Source organism: Nicotiana sylvestris, chromosome 8 (assembly GCF_000393655.2).
Source record: "Nicotiana sylvestris chromosome 8, ASM39365v2, whole genome shotgun sequence".
NCBI lineage: Eukaryota > Viridiplantae > Streptophyta > Magnoliopsida > Solanales > Solanaceae > Nicotiana > Nicotiana sylvestris.
In genome coordinates, this window is record NC_091064.1 from 29,584,543 (window position 1) to 29,608,464 (window position 23,922).

The 23,922-nt window shown below is 36.6% G+C and overlaps 1 protein-coding gene across 2 annotated transcripts; it reads right to left on the minus strand.

Moving 5' to 3' along the window:
- Window positions 1-4,612: 4,612 nt before the first annotated feature.
- Window positions 4,613-23,424, minus strand: LOC104250123 (uncharacterized protein At4g00950-like). 2 transcript variants are annotated; one of them, XM_070152783.1, is made up of 3 exons: window positions 22,784-23,403; window positions 5,639-5,697; window positions 4,613-4,976 (listed from the first exon to the last, which is right to left on the minus strand). In XM_070152783.1, the coding sequence occupies exons 1-3, from the start codon at window positions 23,315-23,317 to the stop codon at window positions 4,967-4,969; spliced, it is 603 nt and encodes a 200-aa protein (XP_070008884.1). In that variant the 5' UTR covers window positions 23,318-23,403; the 3' UTR covers window positions 4,613-4,966. The 2 variants fall into 2 exon arrangements, with proteins under 2 accessions (XP_070008884.1, XP_009804985.1); XM_009806683.2 differs by lacking the exons at window positions 4,613-4,976; window positions 5,639-5,697 and adding an exon at window positions 20,273-20,525 and having other exon boundaries at window positions 22,784-23,424.
- Between the last annotated feature and the right edge of the window lie 498 nt (window positions 23,425-23,922).

Here is a 23,922-nt window from a genome sequence, read left to right on the forward strand (position 1 = left end):
TAGGTTCATAGGAGTCATGAATCACAATCCGGTTTATTAGAGTCTCACGGATCGGTACAGAGACGCCTATACTTATCTACGAGAGGCTATGTGACTATTAGGAAAATTCCACCTTATTTGATTTCCTTGTCGTGCGAGATTTTGATATCACAATTCTAAACTTATGTCTTCTATTCTCTCACAGATGGTGAGGACACGCACTACCCGAGATGATCAGCCACCCGCGTCCCCTACTATAGCCGGGGTAGAAGCCGAGTACACGCACGTAGTGCAGCCAGAGCACTTGTGCGAGCTGCCACCGAGGTACCACCAACAGTTCTAGCTGGAATTTAGGCACCTAATACGCCCACTACTACTACTACTCCAGCACTTTAGGAGACTCTGATACAGTTCATGAGCATGTACACCACTTTGGCTCAGGCAGGGTTACTTCCCCTTACTGCAGCTATATCTCAGGCCGGAGGAGGAGCACAGACTCCCGCCGCCTGTACTTCTGAGCAGTGAGTGCATGTTGAGCAGGTCCCTGAGATTATTCCTGCACAGCTTGTAGTCCGAGATCAGCCCGAGGACAGGGCAATAGTTTTCGAGGATGAGCAACTGAGGCTTGAGAGGTTTAAGAAGTACAAGCCTCCTATATTCAGTGGTCTAGCATCGGATGATGCTCTAGTATTTCAAGATGAGTGTTACCGCATTCTCTGTACCATGGGTCGAGCGGGGTTTCCTTCATTACTTTCCAGCTTCGAGGAGATGCCTATGAGTGGTGGCGTACCTACAAGTTAGACAGTCTGGATGAGGCTACTTCATTGATTTGGACTTAGATTTTAGATCTGTTCATGAGAGAGTATGCTCCTCAGAACCTCAGAGATGCATGGCGTGTAGATTTTGAGCATTTGCGTCAGGGTGCTATGACAGTCTCAGAGTATGATGTCTGTTACACTAGTTTGGCTAGACATGCACCAGCCTTGGTTTCTACTATTTGCGAGAGGGTTTGCTGGTTTATTGAGGGCCTTATTCCCAGCATAAGGTCTAGCATGGCTCGTGAGTTGGAGATGGATATTTCTTAATAGTAGGTGGTGAGCATTGCTAGGAGGATTGAGGGTATGCATGCTAGGGAGAGAGGAGAGGGAGGCCAAGAGGTCTCGAGAGTCGGGCCATTATTCTGGTGCCCGTGCCCCAGCTGCAGGTCATCATGGTAGGGGTTATATAAGTCGTCTTGTTCATTCAGCTCTTCCAGTAGCCAGTGGTATTCCAAATCCTCCTAGACCTCAGGAGCCTTATTATGAACTTCCGGTATCTAGCGCGCCTCCTGTGCGGGGTGCTTTCAAAGGTCAGTCCAGCAGACTTGGCCCGAGCCAGTCACAACTGCCACATCCCCACCCCCAGAGCTTGTTTTGAGTGTGGTGACATACGCCATGTGATGAGGGATTGCCCTAGACTTGGGAGGAGTGCGCCTCCACAGACTTCTCAGCCACAGCGTGCCCCACAGAGTTCTCAGGCTATGGTTACAGCTCTAGTTGATACCCTACCTGCTCATCCAGCTAGAGGTGGAGGTCGGGGAAGTAGAGGTTTCCCTAGAGGGGGAGGCCAGTCCTGATACTATGCCCTTCCTGCCCGTACCCAGATTGTTGCCTCTAATTCTGTCATCACAGGTATTATACTAGTTTATCACAGAGATTCATCGGTTCTATTCGATCCAGACTCCACTTACTCTTATGTGTCTTCTTATTTTTCTTCGCATTTGATTGTACCTTTGGATTCTTTGAGTTCCCCTATTTATGTTTCTACTCCTGTGGGAGATTCTCTTATTGTGGACTGCATTTATCGGTCGTGTTTGGTTGTTCTTAGTGGTTTTGATATCAGAGCCAATTTATTGTTGCTCAGCATGGTAGATTTTGATATTATCTTGGGCATGGACTGGTTGTCACCCCATTATGCTATTCTTGATTGTCACGCCAAAATCGTGACACTGGCTATGCCAAGTGTACTACATGTTGAGTGGAGGGTTACTTTATATCACACTCCCAGTAGAGTTATTTCTTTCCTTAAGGCTCAACGAATGGTTGAGAAGGGGTGTGACGCGTATTTAGCTTATGTGAGAGATGTCGGTATTGATACCCCTTCAGTTGATTCAGTCCCAATAGTACGGGATTTTCCTAATGTGTTTCCAGCTGATCTTCCGGGCATGCCGCCTGATAGAGATATTGATTTTGGCATTGATCTGTTGCCGGGAACTCATCCCATTTCTATTCCTCTGTATCGTATGGCTCCTCTTGAGTTAAAGGAGTTTAAGGATCAGTTACAGGAATTGCTTGATAAGGGTTTTATTTGGCCCACCGTATCACCTTGGGGTGCTCCTGTCTTGATTGTGAAGAAAAAGGATGGTTCTATGCGTATGTGTATTCATTATCGCCAGTTGAACAAGGTTATAGTGAAGAACTGTTATCCTTTGCCTCGTGTTGATGATCTGTTTGACCAGCTTTAGGGCACACGGGTGTTTTCTAAGATTGACTTGTGCTCAGGTTACCATCAGTTGAAGATTCGGGAGCCAGATATCCCGAATACTGCTTTCAGGACTCGGTATGGTCATTACGAGTTACTTGTTATGTCATTTAGGCTGACCAATGCCCCAGTAGCCTTTATGCATTTGATGCACAGTGTGTTCCAGCCATATCTTGACTCGTTCGTCATTGCCTTTATTGATGATATTCTGGTGTATTCCCGAAGTCAACAAGATCATGAGCAGTACTTGAGGACAGTGCTTCAGACCTTGAGAGAAAAGAAGTTATACACTAAGTTCTCGAAATGTGAGTTTTGGTTGGATTTCGTAGCATTCTTATGCCACATGGTGTCAAGTGAGGGTATTCAGGTGGATCTGAAGAAAGTAGAGGCCATGCAGAGTTAGCCCAGACCATCCTCAGCAATAGAGATCCGCAATTTTCTTGGCTTGGCGGGTTATTACCGTCATTCTGTTGAGGGGTTTCATCGATTGCATCCCCTATGACCAAGTTGACTCAGAAGGGGGCTCCGTTCTAGTGGACGGAAGAGTGTGAGGCAAGCTTTCAGAAGCTCAAGACAGCTTTGACTATAGCCCCAGTTTTTATATTGCCTACAGGTTGGGGTCTTATATGATCTATTGTGATGCCTCGAGTATTGGGCTTGGAGCGGTGTTGATGCAGGGCAGTACAGTGATTGCCTATGCATCCAGACAGTTGAAGGTACACGAGAAGAACTACCCTATCCACGACCTTGAGTTAGCTGTCATTGTTCACGCCCTGAAGATGTGGCATCATTATTTGTACGGGGTTCCTTGTGAGATATATACTGATCATCAGATCTTGCAGCACCTGTTCAAGCAAAAGGATCTAAATTTTTGCCAGAGGAGATGGTTAGAGTTGCTTATGATATCACTATTTTGTACCACCCGGGCAAGGCCAATATGATGGTCGATGCCTTGAGTCGTCGGGTAGAGAGTTTGGGGAGTTTGGCTTATTTACCAGCATTGGAGAGGCCTATGGCGATGGATGTTCAAGCCTTAACCAGCCAGTTTGTGAGATTGGATCTTTCGGAGCCTAGTCGGGTTCTAGCTTGTGTGGTTTCTCGGTCTTCCTTATTTGATCGTATCAGGGAGCGTTATGAAGACACTCATTTGCTTGTCCTCAAGGACGAGGTTCAGCATAGTGATGCCAGAGATGTGACTATTGGTGATGACGGGGTATTGAGGATGCAGGATCGGATTTGTGTGCCCAATGTTGATGGGCTTCAGGAGTTGATTCTGCAGGAGGCCCATAGTTCACGGTATTCCATTCATCCGGGTGCCGCAAAAATGTACCAGAAATTGAGGCAGCACTATTGGTAGAGGCAGATGAAGAAAGATATAGTTGGATTTGTAGCTCGGTGCCTCAACTGACAATAGGTGAAGTATGAGCACCAAAGACCGGGTGGGTTGCTTCAGCAGATAGAGATTCTGGAGTGGAAGTGGGAGCAAATCACCATGGACTTTGTAGTTGGGCTCTCACGGACTTTGAGAAAGTTTGATGCTATTTGGGTGATTGTGGATCGGCTGACCAAGTCCGCTCACTTCATTCCTGTGTGTACTACCTATTCTTCGGAGCGTCTAGCGGAGATTTATATCCGGGAGATTGTTTGTCTGCATGGTATTCCAGTTTCCATTATTTCAGATAGAGGTACCCAGTTCACATCACGATTCTAGAGGGCAGCTCAGCATGAGTTGGGTACTCAGGTGGAGTTGAGTACAGCATTTCACCCTCAAACGGACGGATAGTCCAAGCGCACTATTCAGATTCTTGAGGATATTTTCTGTGCATGCGTGATTGAGTTTGGAGGGTCTTGGGAGGAGCTTGCCTACAACAACAGCTATCAGTCCAGCATTCAGATGGAACCATATGAGGCTTTATATGGTAGGCAGAGTAGATCCCCGGTGGTTTGGTTTGAGCCGGGTGAGGCTAGACTATTGGGCACAGACTTGGTTTAGGATGCTTTGGAGAAGATCAATGTCAACACCCAAACCGAAAGGGCCACGACGGGCACCCGGTGCCATACTCAACTGAGTACCAACGTAACATATCTTTCTTATTATACTATCATGGGTAAATGAGCTAGAAAATACATCATGAGATAACAAGAATAAAACATAAGGGAATACTCAACATATGACGACCCATCATGATATACAAACTTATACATGTGACATACGGGCCTATAAGGCCAACATGACCATTTATAAACTCAAAACATAGGCCGACAAGGCCATATAAGTATCCATACACCTGACGTCTATCTACAAGCCTCTAAGAGTACATAAAATCATAAAGGTCATGACAGGGCCCCGCCATAACAATCAATACATATCCAAAGCATACTGACCAAATAGGCAACTCCGGAGCAAGTGGAGTGCACCAACACCTTCTGCTGAGTTGATAGCCTACTAGGAGGAATGTCAACCTGTCTATCGGGACCTGCGGGCATGATACGCAGCGTCCCCAAGCAAAAGGGACGTTAGTACGAATAAAGTACCGAGTATGTAAGGCAGGAAAGCATAAACAAGAACTGCAATGTAAATGAGAGATAGAGGAGATACAACCTATAACATCTGAGTGCCCTGGGGGCTACTAACAAGAAATGCATAATACATATATATATATATATATACATAAACTTTTAAAAATATACACCTTTGTGGGCATCATCATCATCATATCGTACTCGGCCTCAAATAGGACTCGATAAAACATATCGGGCCATCATAAGGCTCGATAGAATCATACCCGGCCATGCGAAGCTTGATAAACCTAACTGATAAGTGGTTGCACAATAAGTGTCGTACTCGACCGACTATAGCGCGGATCAATGGAGTAAAATAGATACTTTATATAATGCATGCTAGACTCATGGAATCACGTTCTAAACCTTTTGGAGTGACTTAAGAACATTATGGACATCCATACCCTCAATATGAACCTCAGTAGGATTCAAGGATCATACACACTTTCTTAGAATAATTTTATAAGGAAAGAACAACATGGACAACCTTAGTTGCTAGGAGTAGATCCGTTATGAAATAGCTTATTCATTTCACTTTAGATGATACCAAAAGAAATAAGGAAGTGCCTTAACATACCTTAAACCTGTTGATTCCTTAATCCCTTCCAAGCAACTCTTCAAACAAGTCAACCCAATCTATCATAGTATAAGAAGATTCAAAATTAGTGCTGAGAAAAAGGCTAAGTCTGTAGCTTAAGCTAGTAGCTCATTTACGTAAATTTGGGCAACATCTCCCCTATAACAAAGGCTTCCTCCAATACCATATACCAACAACAACAACCAGATAAATCCATCAACATATAAATATCAATAACAACACACCATATAACGACAACAAGTCACAACTACTTCACGACGAGCGGTAAGCTTCGATTGGAATCTGTATAACCCATATCACCCTATATAGACTTCTTATATTAACTTAATAGCATCATTAACATAATAATGAATTAGTTCATAATTATTCCATCCTTATACCATATATTTATAACAAAGGAAACAATCCACAACTCCAACAATCTTCAATTAGAAACCTTATTCACTAGTTCATGTTTAGTCCAACCATTTAACTTAATCAACATCAAGATAACCTTAAGAACTGGCAAGAACACAATACAGATAATGCATACAGTAGCTTCAAGTCAAAATCCAAGTTATATTTAGCTTACAACAGCCCTCAATGGCAATACAACACCATAGAAGCGACTTAAGCTAATCTAAGTATTATCTTGTAGTTTATCATCCTAACAACTTAACCAACATACAAGAAAGTTTAAGCACAATTAATAGGCTGCTATACTCACCTTAAACAGTAGCAACAACTTGAAATTTTAGCATAAAACAGCCCACAATTATCCTCAGTGACAACACAACCTCAGAGAGGTGTTATTCTTCACTTTTGATATTGAAATATGGTGTAATCCATTTGCAAGACTTGAAATAACCTAGAGTTGATATGAAAACCATGGGAGAGTATTTTACAGAACATAAACCACTTAAAAAAACCTCCACGGGATTCCAAAGAATCAGCAACAACAAGAAGAACAAGAAACTGTGGGCTGACACTTGATTTGTGGAACAAGCTGGAACCACCCAAAAATCAGCAACAACAAGAAGAACAAGAAACTTACTAGCGCCACGGGATTCCCGACACTTGATTTGTGTTGTTTGCCCTTTGTTTGGGTATTGGATCATGAGATAACCTTGAGAGAGTGTTTCTAGGGTTATAAGGTCTGAATATAATGAAAATAATAACTTAAAACGGTGTTGAGGCATCTTATATATATCCATATGTCTTAAACCGCCTATGTGGGCCCCATAGAGAGCTATTTGGCGCAGTCTCTCGAAAATGCAAATATCTCTCTAGTCCAATGTCGTATTGACAAACGGTTTAATGCGTTAGAAACTACACTCATAGATCTTCAATTTGATATGTAGATCATCCCTTTATTCCAAGTATATTGGGAGAAAAGTGCAGCTACATTTGTCCTAAATTTCAGCACATTACGAATGCAACTTGTGATGACATTTTCCAACTTTTGTTCCACAACTCACTTGACTTAAAAACATAACACACGACTATCATACAACTAAAATAACTCATAAATTTACCTCCTCATCATGTTAATCACCCTAGTCTCACCCCAAAAGTATATGTTATAACATTCTAAACTTGTCGACTTTCGATGAAACTTAATTTCTTCAATTTGTTTAGCGTCTAAGCTTTCCAACCCTTTTGGTACTTGTTATTCATGATCTTAAAGATTTGTAACCTCCAAGATAACATGATGAACTTACGTTATGTACTTTCAAAAACGATCTCATTTCCGAGCTTACATCAATTAGCTTATGACATACTCTCACGTAGGAAAACATGGGATGTAATAGTCAAGGTGATTCAGGATAGACTCCATACAACCCAGTCCGGACAGAAGATCTAAGTGTACCGGAAGGTTCGTGATATTTCCTATATGGTTGGAGAGCGGGTTCTACTTCGGGTATCACCTATGAAGGGTATTATGAGATTTGGGAAGAAAGAGATGTTGAGTCCGAGGTTTATTGGCCCTTTTGAGATATTGAGGCATGTTGGGGAAGTTGCTTATGAGCTTTCCTTACCTCCCACTTGGTAGGAGCTCATCCGGTATTTTATGTTTCCATGCTCCGGAGGTATCATGGTGATCCGTCGCACGTGTTGGATTTCTGTTCAGTCCAGTTGGACAAGGATCTCTGCATATACACATCATCTAGATATGTTACAAAATTTAATGATAGAGAGGTTTAAGAATTAACCACATATTAATTGTGAATTAGAAGTTCTTTATTCTTGCATTATCAAATTAGAGTATAATGCCTAAAGAGAAATAATACCAACAATTTCTTCCCTATTAGATGTAAAATATAAGGTTAAAAGTGGTTCCATGACAATGCTGCAATCGACTCGATTTAGCTTGATTAGCATAAATAAACTTCCATGACCTCGAAGTTTTGATGGAGATGCCCAATTTTCTATTAATCCATTTCTTTGTATCGCCAAGCCCGATTCAGAAGTAATGGAATATATTTATGCTTCTTTTCTTGCGAAATATCTTTTTTACTTTCCTGAGAACTACTCGAAAAGTGAATAGACTATCTGTATTGGTAAAAAATATATAGGTGACACGTTGTATGCATTTTCTAGTAAGCACCAAGTCAGTAGAAGTCAAATAGGTTGAAGATTGAAGACCAGTAAACTGATTCCAGGATCACCCTACTCATAACAGACGAGTCTGATCCAGAGAAGTTCATCTGGATGATCACAAACGTCCAGATAGGTATTCTAGCTGGACCAACAAACTCTGAGATATTAGGAATTCTACATTAACTCCTTAGTAGTTATGATTCTTCCAAGGGTAGGGCTGCTTATCGGGCAGATTGGGCGGTTATTTAGTTTTAACGGTTTGGCTTATCGGTTATCGGCTTTTAAATGTATTAATCCGCTAGTCATCCGATAAAATATCGGGCGGATTGGTATCGGTTTAGCTCTTATCGGGCGGTTCATCCGTCTAATTCAATCTATATTACGTGCATTAATATATATTGCGTGCATTACATCCCAAAGCAGACTACATTAATGCTACTGTTAACGCCTAACATATGACCACTGTTAAATCCTAGAATACAAATTCTGAAATGATAAAATTCCAGTCTTAGAGACACAGATGGATTCTAATTTAATCCTAGAAAACGCAATACATAAAAGACAAGTTGTAGTAGCCTCATAATGCTTACTTCAGAAGTTAGCACCAATATACATTTTCATTATTGTGTATTTTAACACAAAATCCAGTTTGACTTAATAGGAAATAAACAAATACATCGGAAGTCATACCGAAGTATGGGATTCTGAATGTCACCAATGAGTTGTGATGGTTAGTTCATAGTTCTAGACTTTAATCTAGGACCATCAAAGAGACTAAATTTGGCAGAAGAATCACTGTGTTATATATATTCTTAACGGGTTAATAGATTATTCGTTAAGAAAATTGAATAATCCGTCCCCAAACCGATAAGTTGTTAATAAAAAAATTCCAATTCATTCCTCGTTCGTTAAATCGTTAACCCAGTACCAATAAGCCATTAAACTTCGATTTCAATTCGATTTTCGGTTTCGGTTCGATTTTGAACACCCCTATCCGAGGGTAACAAACAAGATTTACTTTCATCACTTGAAACATGTGCAACAGGAGGGTATGTGATACTAGGGATGGTTATAGAGATTATTTTATAACTATTTCTCTTTCCCATAATCGTATCCCGTTCTGATTCATGTTCACATTACTAGACTGAATCTACATATTGAATTTTCTACTTATTCTTATTGTTTAATAGCAGTTGAAGAGCTCGAATCAATCAATAAGAATCTCTTTTTCTTGTTCTTTATTGCTTTCATTATTCTGTTTATATTGTTATTATCATTACCTTATTCTTTATTGGCAAAGGGAATCAGAACTGTTTGTGGTTCAATCTTATAAATTCAATTACTTAGCCTACAATAATAACAACAAATTCAATTTAATCCCATAAGTAGGATCTGAGAAGGATAGTGTTTACGTAGAGCTTACCCCTACCCTATAATAGAGAGGTTGTTTTCAATAGACCCCCGGCTCAAGAAACAATAAAAATAAAATTATACACAATAGCAGCAATAATGTAATAGAGTAATGGAAGCGAATGACACAACGAGTAATAAAAAACCAGGAAAAAGAGAATACAAGAATAGTACTAGGACTACTTGTAAGCTTAGGAGAAACTCACAACTACATGTCAACCTACCACCTTAATTCTCGACCTCCACACCTTCAAATCATGGGTCATATCCTTGGTAAAGTGAAAAAAAGACATGTCATGCCTAATCATCTCTCACCAATACTTCTTTGGCCTACCCCTACTCTTCCTCAGGCCCGCCATGGTACACCTCCTGACTGGCATCTATGTCTCTCCTCTTCACATGCCCGAACCATCACAGTCTCGATTCTCGCAACTTATCCTCCTATCGTTGAACTTGCGCTCTAAGTATTCTGCTCTCAGCCTACTCAACTTGAAACATTTACCGGCGTCTATTTCCAAACTTCCAACCTAGCGTTAGCACCACATCTCATCTCGTCACTTAGTACTATGTCATCAGCAAATAGCATATATTATGGCATCCCCCTCCCTTGTATGTGTCGTGTCAGCACATCCAGCGCTAGGGCAAACAAAAACGAGCTAAGAGTCGATCCCTGATGCAACCCCATCTCCACTAAGAAATGTTTCGAGTCTTCTCCCGTAGTCTTCACTCGAGTCTTAGCTCCGTCGTGCATGTCCTTGATCACCCTAATGTACGCTATCGGGACACCACTAACCTCCAAACATCTCCATAGAAGCTCCCTCGGGACTTTATTATAAGCTTTCTCAAGGTCAATGAATACCATATGCAAGTCTTTTTTCCTCTTCTTATACTGCTCCAGCAATCGTGTCACAAGGTAAATGACTTCTATAGTTAACCTTCCCGGCATAAATCCAAACTGATTATTGAAAATGGATACACATCTCCTCACCCTCCTTTCCACCACATTTTAGGTTAAACAAAAATGTATTCGGTAATCACTATTTGACACTATCAAAAAAAAATCGAGTTAGAAATATCACAAGCATCCGTGCTTATTATTTTCAAGATATGCTTTGCTACATATTATTCCTAGAAGCTGGGCAACTTTGCTGGAGGATGAGGAAGCCCTTTTTGGTGGCCTTTTCCATTCTTCCAATAAACATTGGTAAGCCCATTAGCCCAACAAAATTATAGGAAAAATAATATTGTATAGTCGCTTTCAAAATAATAATCAAAAAAATATAAATTTTATATACTTTTGTGATTACCGAATTACACAATTTCCTTCGCGGGCTAAAGTGATCCTTGCCCAAAATGTTATCTTGAAATGACAGTGCAAAAAATTTTGGTAATATTTAGAGTCCTTAACCTGCTCAATCAAGAAACCTTCTTAAATATTATCACCAAATAACTATTATTATTTAACAGATAAAAATGAAAACTATTAGTCATATGCAGTGGCAGAAAATGAGGAAGCCTTTCTTTCAAGTACTATCAATTGATACCCCTTTGCTAAAAAAATTACATCATGTAGCTTGGCAAAAAAAAACAATTATGTGTATATATTATATATATATATATATATTGAATCCCCTTGACTTGTGATTTGTGTGCCACACTAGAGTGTAACTTTTCATGTTTTAGATTTGTCTCCAGATGATTATTTCGTTTGAATTGCTTTAATTTTAGCTCTCTCAACAAAATTTGGCTCATGGGCGTATTCCTCCTCATGACTAAGATGACTGTTGTAATGCATTTCGTTGGGGGCGGATTTGTAGGCAAATTGACGGGCACGTAAATCCATGGTCTTTCCGTCAAATTAGGTATTTTATGTACATTTTTTTTGGAATTGGTCTAGTACTCTCTGCTGGCACCCATGCACCAAAGAGGCTAAATGGTGCACTTGGTTGAATGATGAGTTATTTACCTAGAGGACTAGGGATCAAATCTCACTTAATATTTTCTTTTTTCTCCTTTTTTAGTGGGGCACCTATGTTATAAAAATTCTAGATCTGCCTCTGATTTCGTCTATTCTTTTTCTTTTTTAATCTGCAATATATTTCTCACCAGTTATATATACTAAATAATTTTGCTTACTACATATATTTGGTAGATGAAACAAAATCGCCTAGCTTTTTGTCTATTTGTTCTTTTATTTTATTTTCATTTCTTCTAGAGAGGAGGTTGTGAGGAAGTTGAAAAGGAACACTTTATTCTCTTTATCACTAAGCCGAATTGTCAGCTTCACATATTTCTCATGTATTATGCTACAACGAGAGGCTTATCCCGAATTTTAGGAGGATGAATGACTACTACCGTTTGATTTGATTTTCTAAAATTTTGTCAGGACAACAGCTTGACGAAAAATAAAATACAGTCAATATTATTATTACAAAACCGTATTAATCATTCCGCTGACAAATGTCATGGATAGTTTTCCTACGTACCTTGGAGAACTATTAATCATAATATCCCAATACGCATCCAACCCGTCCAGAGATTAATGAGTTGGGTTACAAACATTTTAATTCATGTAAAAATTATACAGGACGTCCTATTTGGTCGCCCTCATTTAACCTATACCCATATTTTTTAAAATTTTTAACTTGTATCCACTTTTTAAACAATTTCAACTCTCTTTCTCCTCCTCCTTCTCCTCCTTCGTTTTCTTCTTCTTCTTTCTTTTGTTATTGATGTTGCAATGAAACTTCAGTTCATGGGATGAATGTCATAGGTATGTTTATCAGATTGTTTAAAAATAAATTATAAATAATTACGTAAGTTAGTAGACAATAATTTGTAAATATTTTCATGTACGAGAAGTTTAAGGTCACACTTAATGATTCTTTTCATGATAATTCTGTTCTTTTCACATTTATTGTTTCCAAAATTTATGATTTAGATATTGTTGGCAATCTGATTATTTATCTAGTATGTTAGAAAGCTTTTTTAAAAATTTCAACTTATATAGTGCTGATTTTTTTACAAATGAACTAAATAACTTCAGCATCTTCTGCTGAAGTTTTCGAAAAAGCTTTATGACAAAACTAATGAATTCAGGACAAAAAAAAACTTCAACTTATTTAATGCTGAAATTTTTATAAATGAACTAAATAACTTCAGCATCTATGCTAAAGTTTTTGAAAAAGCTTTACGACAAAACTATTGAATCCAGGATAAAAACTTCAGTTTATCAAGTGCTAAAATTTTTATAAATGAACTAAATAACTTCAGCATCTTCTGTTGAAGTTTTTGAAAAAGCTTAATGACAAAACTAATAAATTCAGGACAAAAAAAACTTCAGCTTATTTAGTGCTATTACAAATAAAAACTTCAGCAAATAGAGAACAAAACTTCAGCTACTATGCTTAAGTTCAGCAATTACAAATAAAAATTTTAGCACACTTGGTTCAGCGATTTTTACTCCATTTAGGCCCATACTAGAATGCTGAAATTTTTTGCGTGATTGTTTTTGCTACTTCAGCCCTGTATGTTGAAATTATGCAAAAATGTAGGTATCCTTGCAATTGCAAAGCGGATACATATTAAAATGTCACCCTAAAAGCAGGTATATATGCAAATGCCCCTTAATTCATGTGTCTATTTGAACTGAGCCCAAGTTAATCCATTATTTTTTATAGAAATGGCGTGGGGTAGCCACTATATAAGGTGGTATTTATTTTTTATCTAGCAATTCTAATGTTAAGCAAAAATAGCCACTACTCTATTAAAATTAATATGAAAAGATATTTTTACCCTTTCTTCCATTGCTATTCTTCCCAAACCCTCGCTTCTCTCTCAAGTTCGATACCCACTAGTTTTTCTTTTTCTTTCTAGGAGATATCCTAGTTTCGATTTTGTTTTCTTTCCACGAGACATTTTTGCCCTTTTTTCATTATGTTTTGCTTTCTATCAAAATGTCATTTTTTATTGACATTTAAAGAAAAAGGCAAATGTGCAAGGTCACAACAGAATGTGTTAGACCGTTTGAACGAGAATTCACCAATTTGAGTTTTCACTTTTTTGACTCTAATTGCAGATATCTAAGTCTCTACGTGTTAACTAAAGATCTTGGAATTATTGGCATGGAAACTAAGATTTCAAAAGTTAAGGACACTTCGTCCAGAACTTAGACTAACAAGCTCAAAAGTTAAGGATAATAGGTCATGAACTTACAGTTACATGTTCAAAAGTTAAGGACAATAGGTCCTGAACTTAGGCTAAGAAGCCCAAAAGTTAAGGACAATACGTCCTACACTTAGACTAACAAGCTCAAAAGTTAAGGACAATAGGTCCTGAACTTAGGATAAGAAGCCCAAAAGTTAAGGACAATAGGTCCTGAACTTAGACTAACAAGCTCAAAAGTTAAGGACAATAGGTCATGAACTTAGGATAAGCCTAAAAGTTAAGGACAATAGGTCCTGAATTAGACTAACAGCCCAAAAGTTAAGGACAATAAGTCCTAAAATCCTGAACTTAGAGTTACAAGTTCAAAAGTTAAGGACATGTAGTCCTAAAGTTAAGTTCAAAAGTTAAGGACATGTAATCCTGAACTTAGAGTTCCAAGTACAAAAGTTAAGGACATGTAGTCCTGAATTTAAAGTTACAAGTTCAAAAGTTAAGGACATGTAGTCCTGAAGTAAAGTTCAAAAGTTAAGGACATGAGTAGAAGGGTATTTTCGTTCGGGTAAAGTTTATTAAAGCAGTGACTAAAGACATTTTAAACAGTGGCTTAAAAGTATGTATTATTAGTAGCTAAATGTGCACTTCCCCCTTATTTTTTAGAGATTTTTTCATTTCTATACACTATTTAAAACTTTATTACCCTTAATGTCCATATTTATTTAATTACCCGGCATAAACAAGTTTTGTTTACGAAATATATACAATCCACCTTAAAAGGTTCCCAATCCATTATTTGTGCCTTCAATCAAGGGATTTAGTTACACCATTTTTTTTTCCTTCTCTCTCCCCTCTTCTCTCCGGATTCTCTTTTTCTCCCCATATCCTCTATTAGTTTTTTAACTTTCAAATCGACCCCGTCTAAATGGTTAAACATTAAAGATTTCAATTTTTTTTGTTTTTCTTTTTGAACGGTTTCAGCATTCTCTTGTATAAAAACTTGTATCTTTTCAAAGGTTTTAAAATTTAAACAGAGAAAAAAAAACTAGCTGTATCGAGCAGGACATACTTTGGTACACACAAAGTTTTGTCAGGCTGGCAAAACTTATCATGTTCTCAATTTTGCTCTACAGCCTACATGAATTAGTTTTATTTCTCTTTAATCTTTTTAATCCAGCTATAAGGGAAAACCAACAATTGTTGTTTGCAGTTCAATAATATTTTATTGTAACCCATAAGAAATGGAACTATCATCGATAAAAAAAAATAAGAATGGAAACTATGTTCATGTAGAAGCTCAATCTCAAAAGGAGTATATGACTGCATTTTTCAGTTTCTTGCTTTTATCTATATTTTTGCTCAGTACTTCAACCACCATATCCATATGGAAAAGTCATGAAAAAGCAACGGAATGCTGCTTAAGAATTAGCAATCTCACATAGAACAGTTACTCAAAATGAGGAGAAAATAAGTGAATTGGAAAAAACAGAAAAAGCAACAAATAAGAGATAATATAAATTGGGAAATCACAGTAAATTTGGGGGGATTCACTATGTTGTTCAACTTTCATATAATGTCTTTTGTATATTTTATATCTGATTTATACATAGTAAAAATAAATTTCATACAGTTAATTATATATTATACAATTTATCTACAACTTTCACACATTATTTCTACTCACTTAAATACAACTACAATAACATACAACTTAAATACAAAATTTATACAATATGCCTTTTATATATTTTGTATCTGATTTATACATAGTAAAAATAAATTTCATACAACTAATTATATATTATATACTCCCTCCGTTTCATATTATAGTCACACAAATATCATGGCCCCACAAACCTTTTAGCCCTTAAGCTTTTAAAACCACAAGTTTTAAAAGTCTTCTTTTTTTTTCTTAAACTCTGTGCCGAGTCAAACTACCTCATCTAATGTGAAACGAAGGGAGTAACTTATCTACAATTTTTATATATTATTTCTACTCAGTTATATACAACTACAATATCATATAACTTAAATATAATTTTAATACAATATTGTTCAACTTTCATACAATAATTAAATAAATAAAAGAAAAATATATAAACAACATAATACAATTTTTCTACAATCTTTTATAATTTTACTACAATTTCGTAAATATAATGTATATCATGTCTTCCTCTTCTTCTTCTTCTTCTCCGAGTTTCAATTTAAAATTCAGCCAAAATTATGATGACCCAAAAGGTCATCACTTGTTTTAGAAATGAATTCTACGTTCCGAGACCTTAAAAACCTCTTTTAGCATCACCTCAATTTGCGTGCACAGTCCCGGCACGTAGCCCGAAAGTCATTATGTGAAAATCTGTGAAAAATGATAAATTTTGACTTTAAAATGAATTTAAGTTGACTTCGGTCAATATTTTGGGTAAACGAACTCAGACCCATGATTTGATGGTCCCGGAAGATCCATAAAAAAATATGGGACTTTGGCGTATGCCCGGAATTGAATTTCGAGGTCCCAAGCCCGAGAACTAAATTTTTAAATAAAATTATTTTCTGTAATATTTATGAGTTTTTGAAAATGAAATGTGTTTAAAACTTGATGGTATCGGGACCATATTTTAGTTTTGGAGCCCGGTACAGGTCTTATATGTGATTTAAGATGAGTCTGTGAAATTTGGTAAGAAACGGACTTGAAATGACGTGAATCAGACCGTATTTGTGAAAATTGAAAAATTTGAAGTTCTTAGGTGATTTCATGATTTTGATGTTAAATTCATAGTTATTGATGTTATTTTGGCGATTTGATAGCACGAGTAAGTCCATAGGGTGTTTTTGAGTTAGTATGCATGTTTGGTTTGGAGCCCGAGGGCTTGGGTGAGTTTCGAATAGGTTTTTAACTTGAAAACAATTGTAGGTGTTCAGTTTCTAGGGTTCTGGTGTATTGTTCTTCGCGTTCACGGAAGGACTTTCGCGAACGCGAAGGGTAAGTCAGGCTGAAGGAAACTTCCTTCTACGCGAATGCGAAACTTTGGGGGTGTTTCCCTTCGCGAACGCGGGCCTGCTATCGCAAACACGAAAGCTTTTGGGCCGGGGCGGGGGAGAGGGATTTTACTCTACGCGAACGCGTCCACGCGAACGCGAACACGAAGGCTTTGGGGGTTGAAGTTCCACGAACGCAAGCATGTTATCGCGAACGTGATGGTTAATTGGGCCTGACCCATCGCGAACGCGATGACGATCTACCCAGTGATTTTTAAAACAAAAGCAAAAACGGGATTTAACCCAAAACTCATAACTTCTTCTTCCAAACTTCAAATTGGGCAATTTTTGAAAGAGAACTTCAACACAATTTCATAGGTATGTGATCTAGGACTCATTTTCTTCAATTTCCATTAACACTCATTAGATTTCTAGACCTAAATCATGTTCTTAAGAGTAGAAAATTAGAGATTTTGGTAGAGTTAGAGCTTTTTGTATAATTAGAATTTAGACCTCGTTTGGGGGTCGAATTTCGAAACTAATTACATATTCAGGCTCATGAGTGAATGGGTGATCAGATTTTGGTCCGAACCTCGTGTTTTGACCAACCGTGCCCAGGGTCGATTTTTGACTTTTTGGAAAAAATGATAGAAAATTCATAACTAAGCATTGTAATTGAAGTGTTTATTGATGTTATTAAGTCAATTATGTCTAGATACACTTGATTTAGAGCCAAATTCAAAAGGAAAAGCGGTGTTTGAGGCTTGAGTTAGTCGTGGAAGTTCGAAGTAAGTGTTTGGTCTAACCTTAGCTTGAAAGATTAGGAGTTGTGTCTTATTTGCTATGTGTTAATTGTGGAGTACGGCGTATAGGCATGATGACGAGTATCTATACATCGGTGTCAAGCATGCCCGTAAGTCTTGTATTTTAATTCTTATGACTCCGTTGTGGTTTATTCGTGCTTCATATGAGGATTATATTATTGCTCCCTTACCGGGATGTTGTTATGATATTATTGTTCCCTTACCGGGATATTGTTGTCATATTATTATTCCCTTGTCGGGATGTTGTTGTTATATTATTGTTCCTTTGTCGGGATGTTGTTATTACATTATTGTTCCTTTGCCAGGATTCTTTTGTGATTGGTGTTGATAAATGAAATGGGAGCGGGTTGCACGCCTGCAACGGTAATATATGAAATGGGTATATGAAATGGGAGCGGGTTGCACGCTTGCAACGGTACTATATGAAATGGGAGCGGGTTGCAAGCTGCAACGGTATCATATGAAATGGAATCGGGTTGCACGCATGCAACGGTATTACATGTGTACTTGATTCGTATTTCCTTATCTTTTGATGGTAATTTATTTATGGTGTTCCTTACATTTCTCTACTATTATTTCGTTGTTATCTATTACTCCCCGCAGCATGTTTCCCCGCCCAACTTTAACTGTAATTTATCTGCTTTTATTTTCGTTGTATATAATTTAACTGCACAAGTTTTATTTGGTAGTCTGGTCCTAGCCTCGTCACTACTTCGCCGAGGTTAGGCTAGGCATTTACCAGCACATGGGGTCAGTTGTGCTGATACTACACTCTGCACTGTGTGCAAATACTGATACCGAAGCGTTTGGACCGCAGTGAGGGTGTTGTCTTCAGTCCACTCAGGCGACCTGAGGTAGTCCTGCAGACGTCCGCGAGCCTTGGTGTCTCCTCATATCTTTTCTCTTTGTGTTTTTACTTATTCAAAGACAGACTTATGTATTTCCATTCAGGCCTTATTTGTAGTATTCTTAGATAGTCCATGACTTGTGACATCAATTCTGGGTATTATTATATTTCAGATTATATAGCAAATGTTCGGTTAATGATTAAGTTTTCGTCTTCCGCATTTTTGGCTATTTAGTTTGTTCAGCTACTTAAATCACTTATTACATAGAATTATTGAACATGCTTAATAAAAAGGGTAATGAATTTATAACATTTGGCTTGCCTAACTTTTATGAGTATGCGCCATTACGACTCCCGAGGGTGAAAAATATGGGTCATGACAAAAATCAAGTCTAATCTTCACCAAAATCCCTAAAAATTAAGATATAAACTCCAAATCACATTCTCAATTGTTTGCAACAACACTCAATCCAAACAAATAATGATTTTTAAAAACCCAAATTCGAATTCAAAACTTCAAAGCTTTTTAATGGATGTCAATGGTGGAATTGTTGCTCTCTTTTCCGTTGCTTTATATTACTGAAATTAGAAATTGAGAGATAGAGAAAGACATAGAGAGAATTCTCAATTCTTTACAACAACATCAAATTCAATCAAATAATATTTTTTTGAAACCCAAATTCGAATTCAAAACTTCAAAAATTTTTAATGGTTGTCAATGGTGGAATTGTGGGTGGGTGCAAGACACGTGAAGGAGTGGGATAGGATGTGGAGAGAAAAACATGTGAGAGTGAAAGATATGTTAGAGTAATTTTAGGAGACTAATTATTATCATTAATTCCTTTAAAATGTACATAAATGGTAATTGGGTATATAAAATATAATTATAGTAAAACTTGAGTAGGGAGGTAATATAATTTCATATAGTGTATATGTATATAAAAATATCTATTTTTTATAGCTCATTCTGACCCATTAAGCAGCCAAAATATTATCCATGAAACTCACCCAAAACAAAGAGATCTCAACCCAACTTATCCACAAATTTACTTAGTTGTTCCAATTTTACTTTTGTTTTTTGTTTTGGTAATTTTAATTTTCTACACTACCCACCCACCTATCCCCCCAACCCCCTTAATTATTTTTTTTATTTTTTTTTGTATTTTTAATTTACTTTTTTTAAAAAAAAAATCTGCACCACCTACTCACATCTACCTCCCTGCTAACCCCCTCAATTTTTTTTTTTACTTTTTTTGTATTTTTAATTTATTTATTTTTGGTTTTTCCGCACCAAAAAAGAGAAGCTAGGGCACGGGATTTCAATTGAAACAAAAAAGAAAGAAAAAGGAGAAATATAAAAAATGGCTTATTATTGAAAGATAGGTGTGGGATTCAAACTCTAGACCTAGGAGGCAAAGGTGCACAAAGCCACTACTGCACCGGATGCTCTCTTGAGTGTGGGATCCCACATAAAAATTTAAGTGGGTTACCAAAAAAATACTGGTGTAATAATAAAATTTAGGAGGGGCGCATGAGTGCCCCATACCCTACCTTGTAGATCTACCCCAGGGTACAATAACAATGACCAAATTTACAGTACATTAAAGCGCTCATTTGGTACGAGAGATAAGATATATGTAATTCCAAAATTAAGTTTGAGATGAGTTTATCTCATGTTTGATTGGATAAAATTACGGGATAATTAATTCCGAAATTAGTTATTTGTGATTCGTTATTTCGGTATTATATTTTTTTTCTTATGAAAAGGTGGAATAACTAATCCCGGAATAATTAATCCCGAAATAACTTCTCTCCGACCAAACAACCCCTGAAGGTGCAATTAAAGCTAAAGATTGTATATTACATCTCAGGGGGAAAACGTAATTCCACTATATATATATATATATAACGAGTACTTTTAGAAGACCACTAGATAAAACAGTCAGCTACTCTTGAATTGATTAATAGAGCAGCTCATGTTGGACTTTTATACAATTGACACTTCTTTCTTTGATTTTTTGTTCTTCCACGGTATGACCTGCTTGAAACCCTCGTATATGGAAGCCTACAAATTTTGGACATTATTGAATTTTAAAAAGAACCAAAACGGGGAAAAAAAGGAACTGAACAATTACAGATTCAGCAATTAACTGAACTTTGACAAGGTACATAGAGGATTGAAGTTCTCTAAATGCTAATGGAACAATAGAGGGGGTATAATTATCAAAGCCAATGATAGCACACAAATGATTTATTGAAGTGGTAAAAATGTTAATTTGGACAGTGTTGTGTTGAATGGTGATAGAAGAGTAAGAAATGCAAAGATCCGAGAATAAAATTAAGGTTATTATATTATGTACAAAAACACCCAAAAAAAAAACTTAAATAGGAGGGAGAAATGTTCATACTTAATTGGCAAAAGTGAAGTAAGTTAGCCGTGCAATAACCCCAGTGTCGTCTTCAACTTCAACAAACCCAATTATTAAGCTTTTCTGTCTTATGCCTTTAAGTACACATCATGCTTTTACACTAGTCATAACTAGTTACTTTAAATTGTTGAACCTGTGTAAAACTCATTAATTTCTCAGCGAATAAAGTGAGAGCAATTTGCGAAACATTTTTTGAATTTCTCAAGAACGGAAGGACCGTTTGACCACAGAGCTTGCCAAAATAAATTTGGATTTTATTTGGCAAATACATGTTTGGCCATAGATTTTGTCTATATTTTGGTAAAAGAGCTGGTTTTGGGCCAAATCCCTAATACATATGTTTTTCCAAAATAAATTTGGGAAATATGTTTTGAAGACCTATGTCCAAATACATTTTCATTTTTAAATCAAATTTTACCCAAATCAGATTTTTCAAAATAAATTTGGAAATCTATGTCCAAACGCTAACGAAATCTTCATATAATGCGAAACATTTTCTGAATTTCTCCTCATTTAAATTAGTTATCGGTAAGCAGAGGCAGATCTAAAATTTCTAAAACATGGGCACATCATTAAAAAAAGAAAAAAAAAAGCATAAAAGGTTTTGTTTGGTATGAATATATAATTTTTCTTTGTTTTGTTTGGTTGGATCAAATATTTTTCTTATAAACTCATTTTAGAAAATGACTTATTTACCAAAAACGAGGGAAAATATTACTAATGTTTTTCAAAACTCTCTTTCAACATCCCCACTCCCACCTTCACTCCCCCAATCCACCCCAGCTCCCGACCTCGAACAACACCAACCCGCTCCTCATATAATTTTTTATAGCCGTAGAAATTTCATGACAAGTTTAGGGCCATATGTTTTAAAAAATTTCTTCGCCATTAGTTTTAAAAAAAAATCTTTCTTTCTTAAATTCAACGTTAATTCAAACTTTGCTACATATAATGATTATTCCCTTCATTTTAATGTGGTACTTAACTTGTTAGTCAACTCCAAAAAATGATACATTTCTTTATTTTTAATAATTTAACTTTAAATTTTTTATTTTGTGCATTTGTATGACCCATAATAAAAAGTTTTTATGATCACACAAATATTATGGCCCATAAAGCTTTTACCTTTTAAGTTTTTAGGACTATTCGTTTCAAAAATATTCATTTTCTTTAGTATTCATAAAAAATATTACTAGCTTCTAACTCTTAAGACGTACTCTTCAATACTTGATGCTCGTCAGTAATTTTCTCTTTTTGTTTTAATTTAAATGAGGTGCTTACTTTATTATTTCGTTCTAAAAAATTATACTTTTTTATATTTAAAAATAATTTACCTTTAAATTTTTTATTTTTCTCATTTTTATCTAAATAAGGAATTTTTATAACAATACAAATATTATGACCTCACGAAGCTTTTACTCCTTAAATTAGAACTATAAATTAAAAAAATAAAAAAAATTACACTCCGTACAAAGCCAAACTAACTAATCTATATTGCATCTATATTGAGACGGAGAGAGCATATAAAAAAATTGGCTTCTAACTCTTAAAGAGGACTCTTCAATACTTAATGCTTGTCGGTAATTTGTTGTCATGGAAAAAGAATGTGTTTTCTGTAAAAGAAGCATGCTTAACACAGCCTATAGCATAAAGGCATTCGAGCCGCGTTTTATAGCCCGTTTGGATGGATTTGTTTAAGTGAGTTTTAAGCCAGAAAAACATAAGTTAGGAATTTTAACTTTTGGCTTATTTTAGTTATTCTAGCTAAAAAATAAGTATTTTTTTTTACTTTATTAAAACACTATAAAATTATTTAAATACTATTTTAATTTAAAAGCACTTAAAATAAACCAATCCAAACGAAATCTTAACATTGAAGTTGTAAAAAACTTACCCAGATGTGAGGCCTGGACTGAGTGAGGCTAGAGAAACTTCCATTTCTTCTAAGTCTAGCCATTTTCACAGTACTTGAATTATGTCCACTTTCATCACAGTCACTCCCACAATCTGTTAAATCCACATTTGTTTCCTTATTTCTACCACCCTTACGTTTTAAATACCGCCGCCACCAATTTCCTCTTCTTCTACGCACGTTATTATTCTTGTAAAGAACCAAAGTACCAAGTTGCCCTCTGCCTTTGGGCTTTAGAACATTATAAGGTCCTTCAAGTACAGTAGTAGGGGAGGGTGTTTTGGTATTTTCCAAGTAAAATCTAGGAGGAGGTTCTAAGCATTTGGGTTCATTGAAAATGGAACTTGGTAAAGTTATTAGGTCAGTGCAGGGCTTAGGTTTGCCAGGTTCTTCTTCCCATTTAAAAGGAACAGAAGCTAAAGTGTGAAGTGGTGGTGTTAGTATTCCTGAATGCTGAGGTGATTTCATGGCAAAAAGAGGAAGTTTTGGTGGGGAACTAATTGGCTTTGCTGCCATGGGTTTGTTAAAAGGAGTAGTTTGAAGATGGAGAAGAGAACTGAAAATGTTTACATAGAAAAAGAGGAAAATGAAGGACAATGCTTTTTATGTGTTTTAATGGTTTGTTCACAGGAAAAAGCAGACACATCACATTTACATCAATTTAAGTACTTCATACAGAGTAAACAGTGAGTTTTGGAAGGGAATGACTATGACATTGCTATTGCATGTGGTCACGAGCGTCGTTGATTTTTGGGATATGATTGTGCACTAATATTGATACTAGTTTTCCACATCCATTATTGACAAATTTTGTCTCCAATTATTTCTGATTTAAGAAACCTAAAAATCCATGAATATCACGTATAATATCATTCAATATTTCTGATTTCTACCCTTCTCGTTCGTACTTTCGCCTTTGCTGTCAAAAGGTATGGTTTCCAATTTTCGTTAATTTGTTCTTCTCTGCAAGGTTTACAACTGTTTGTGTTTATTTAGTATCACGAGGGAGAAAATCTAGCAACCAACCGGCATTTTTTTTAGATCTGGCCGAAAACGAAGCTGCGCCGGTGACCCCTATTTTTTGTCTTCATCTTCTAATACTTCTTTTCCTCTTTCTCTTA

What these genes read in the sequence shown, in the direction of transcription:
- LOC104250123 (XM_009806683.2), bottom strand. Translation starts at nt 23,317, where the DNA reads ATGGCAGCAAAGCCAATTAGTTCCCCACCAAAACTTCCTCTTTTTGCC. An exon ending in AGTCCAGGCCTCACATCTGG is followed by an intron (nt 20,526 to 22,783) that starts GTAAGTTTTTTA and finishes CAAAATTTGTAG; the next exon opens with GCTTCCATATACGAGGGTTT.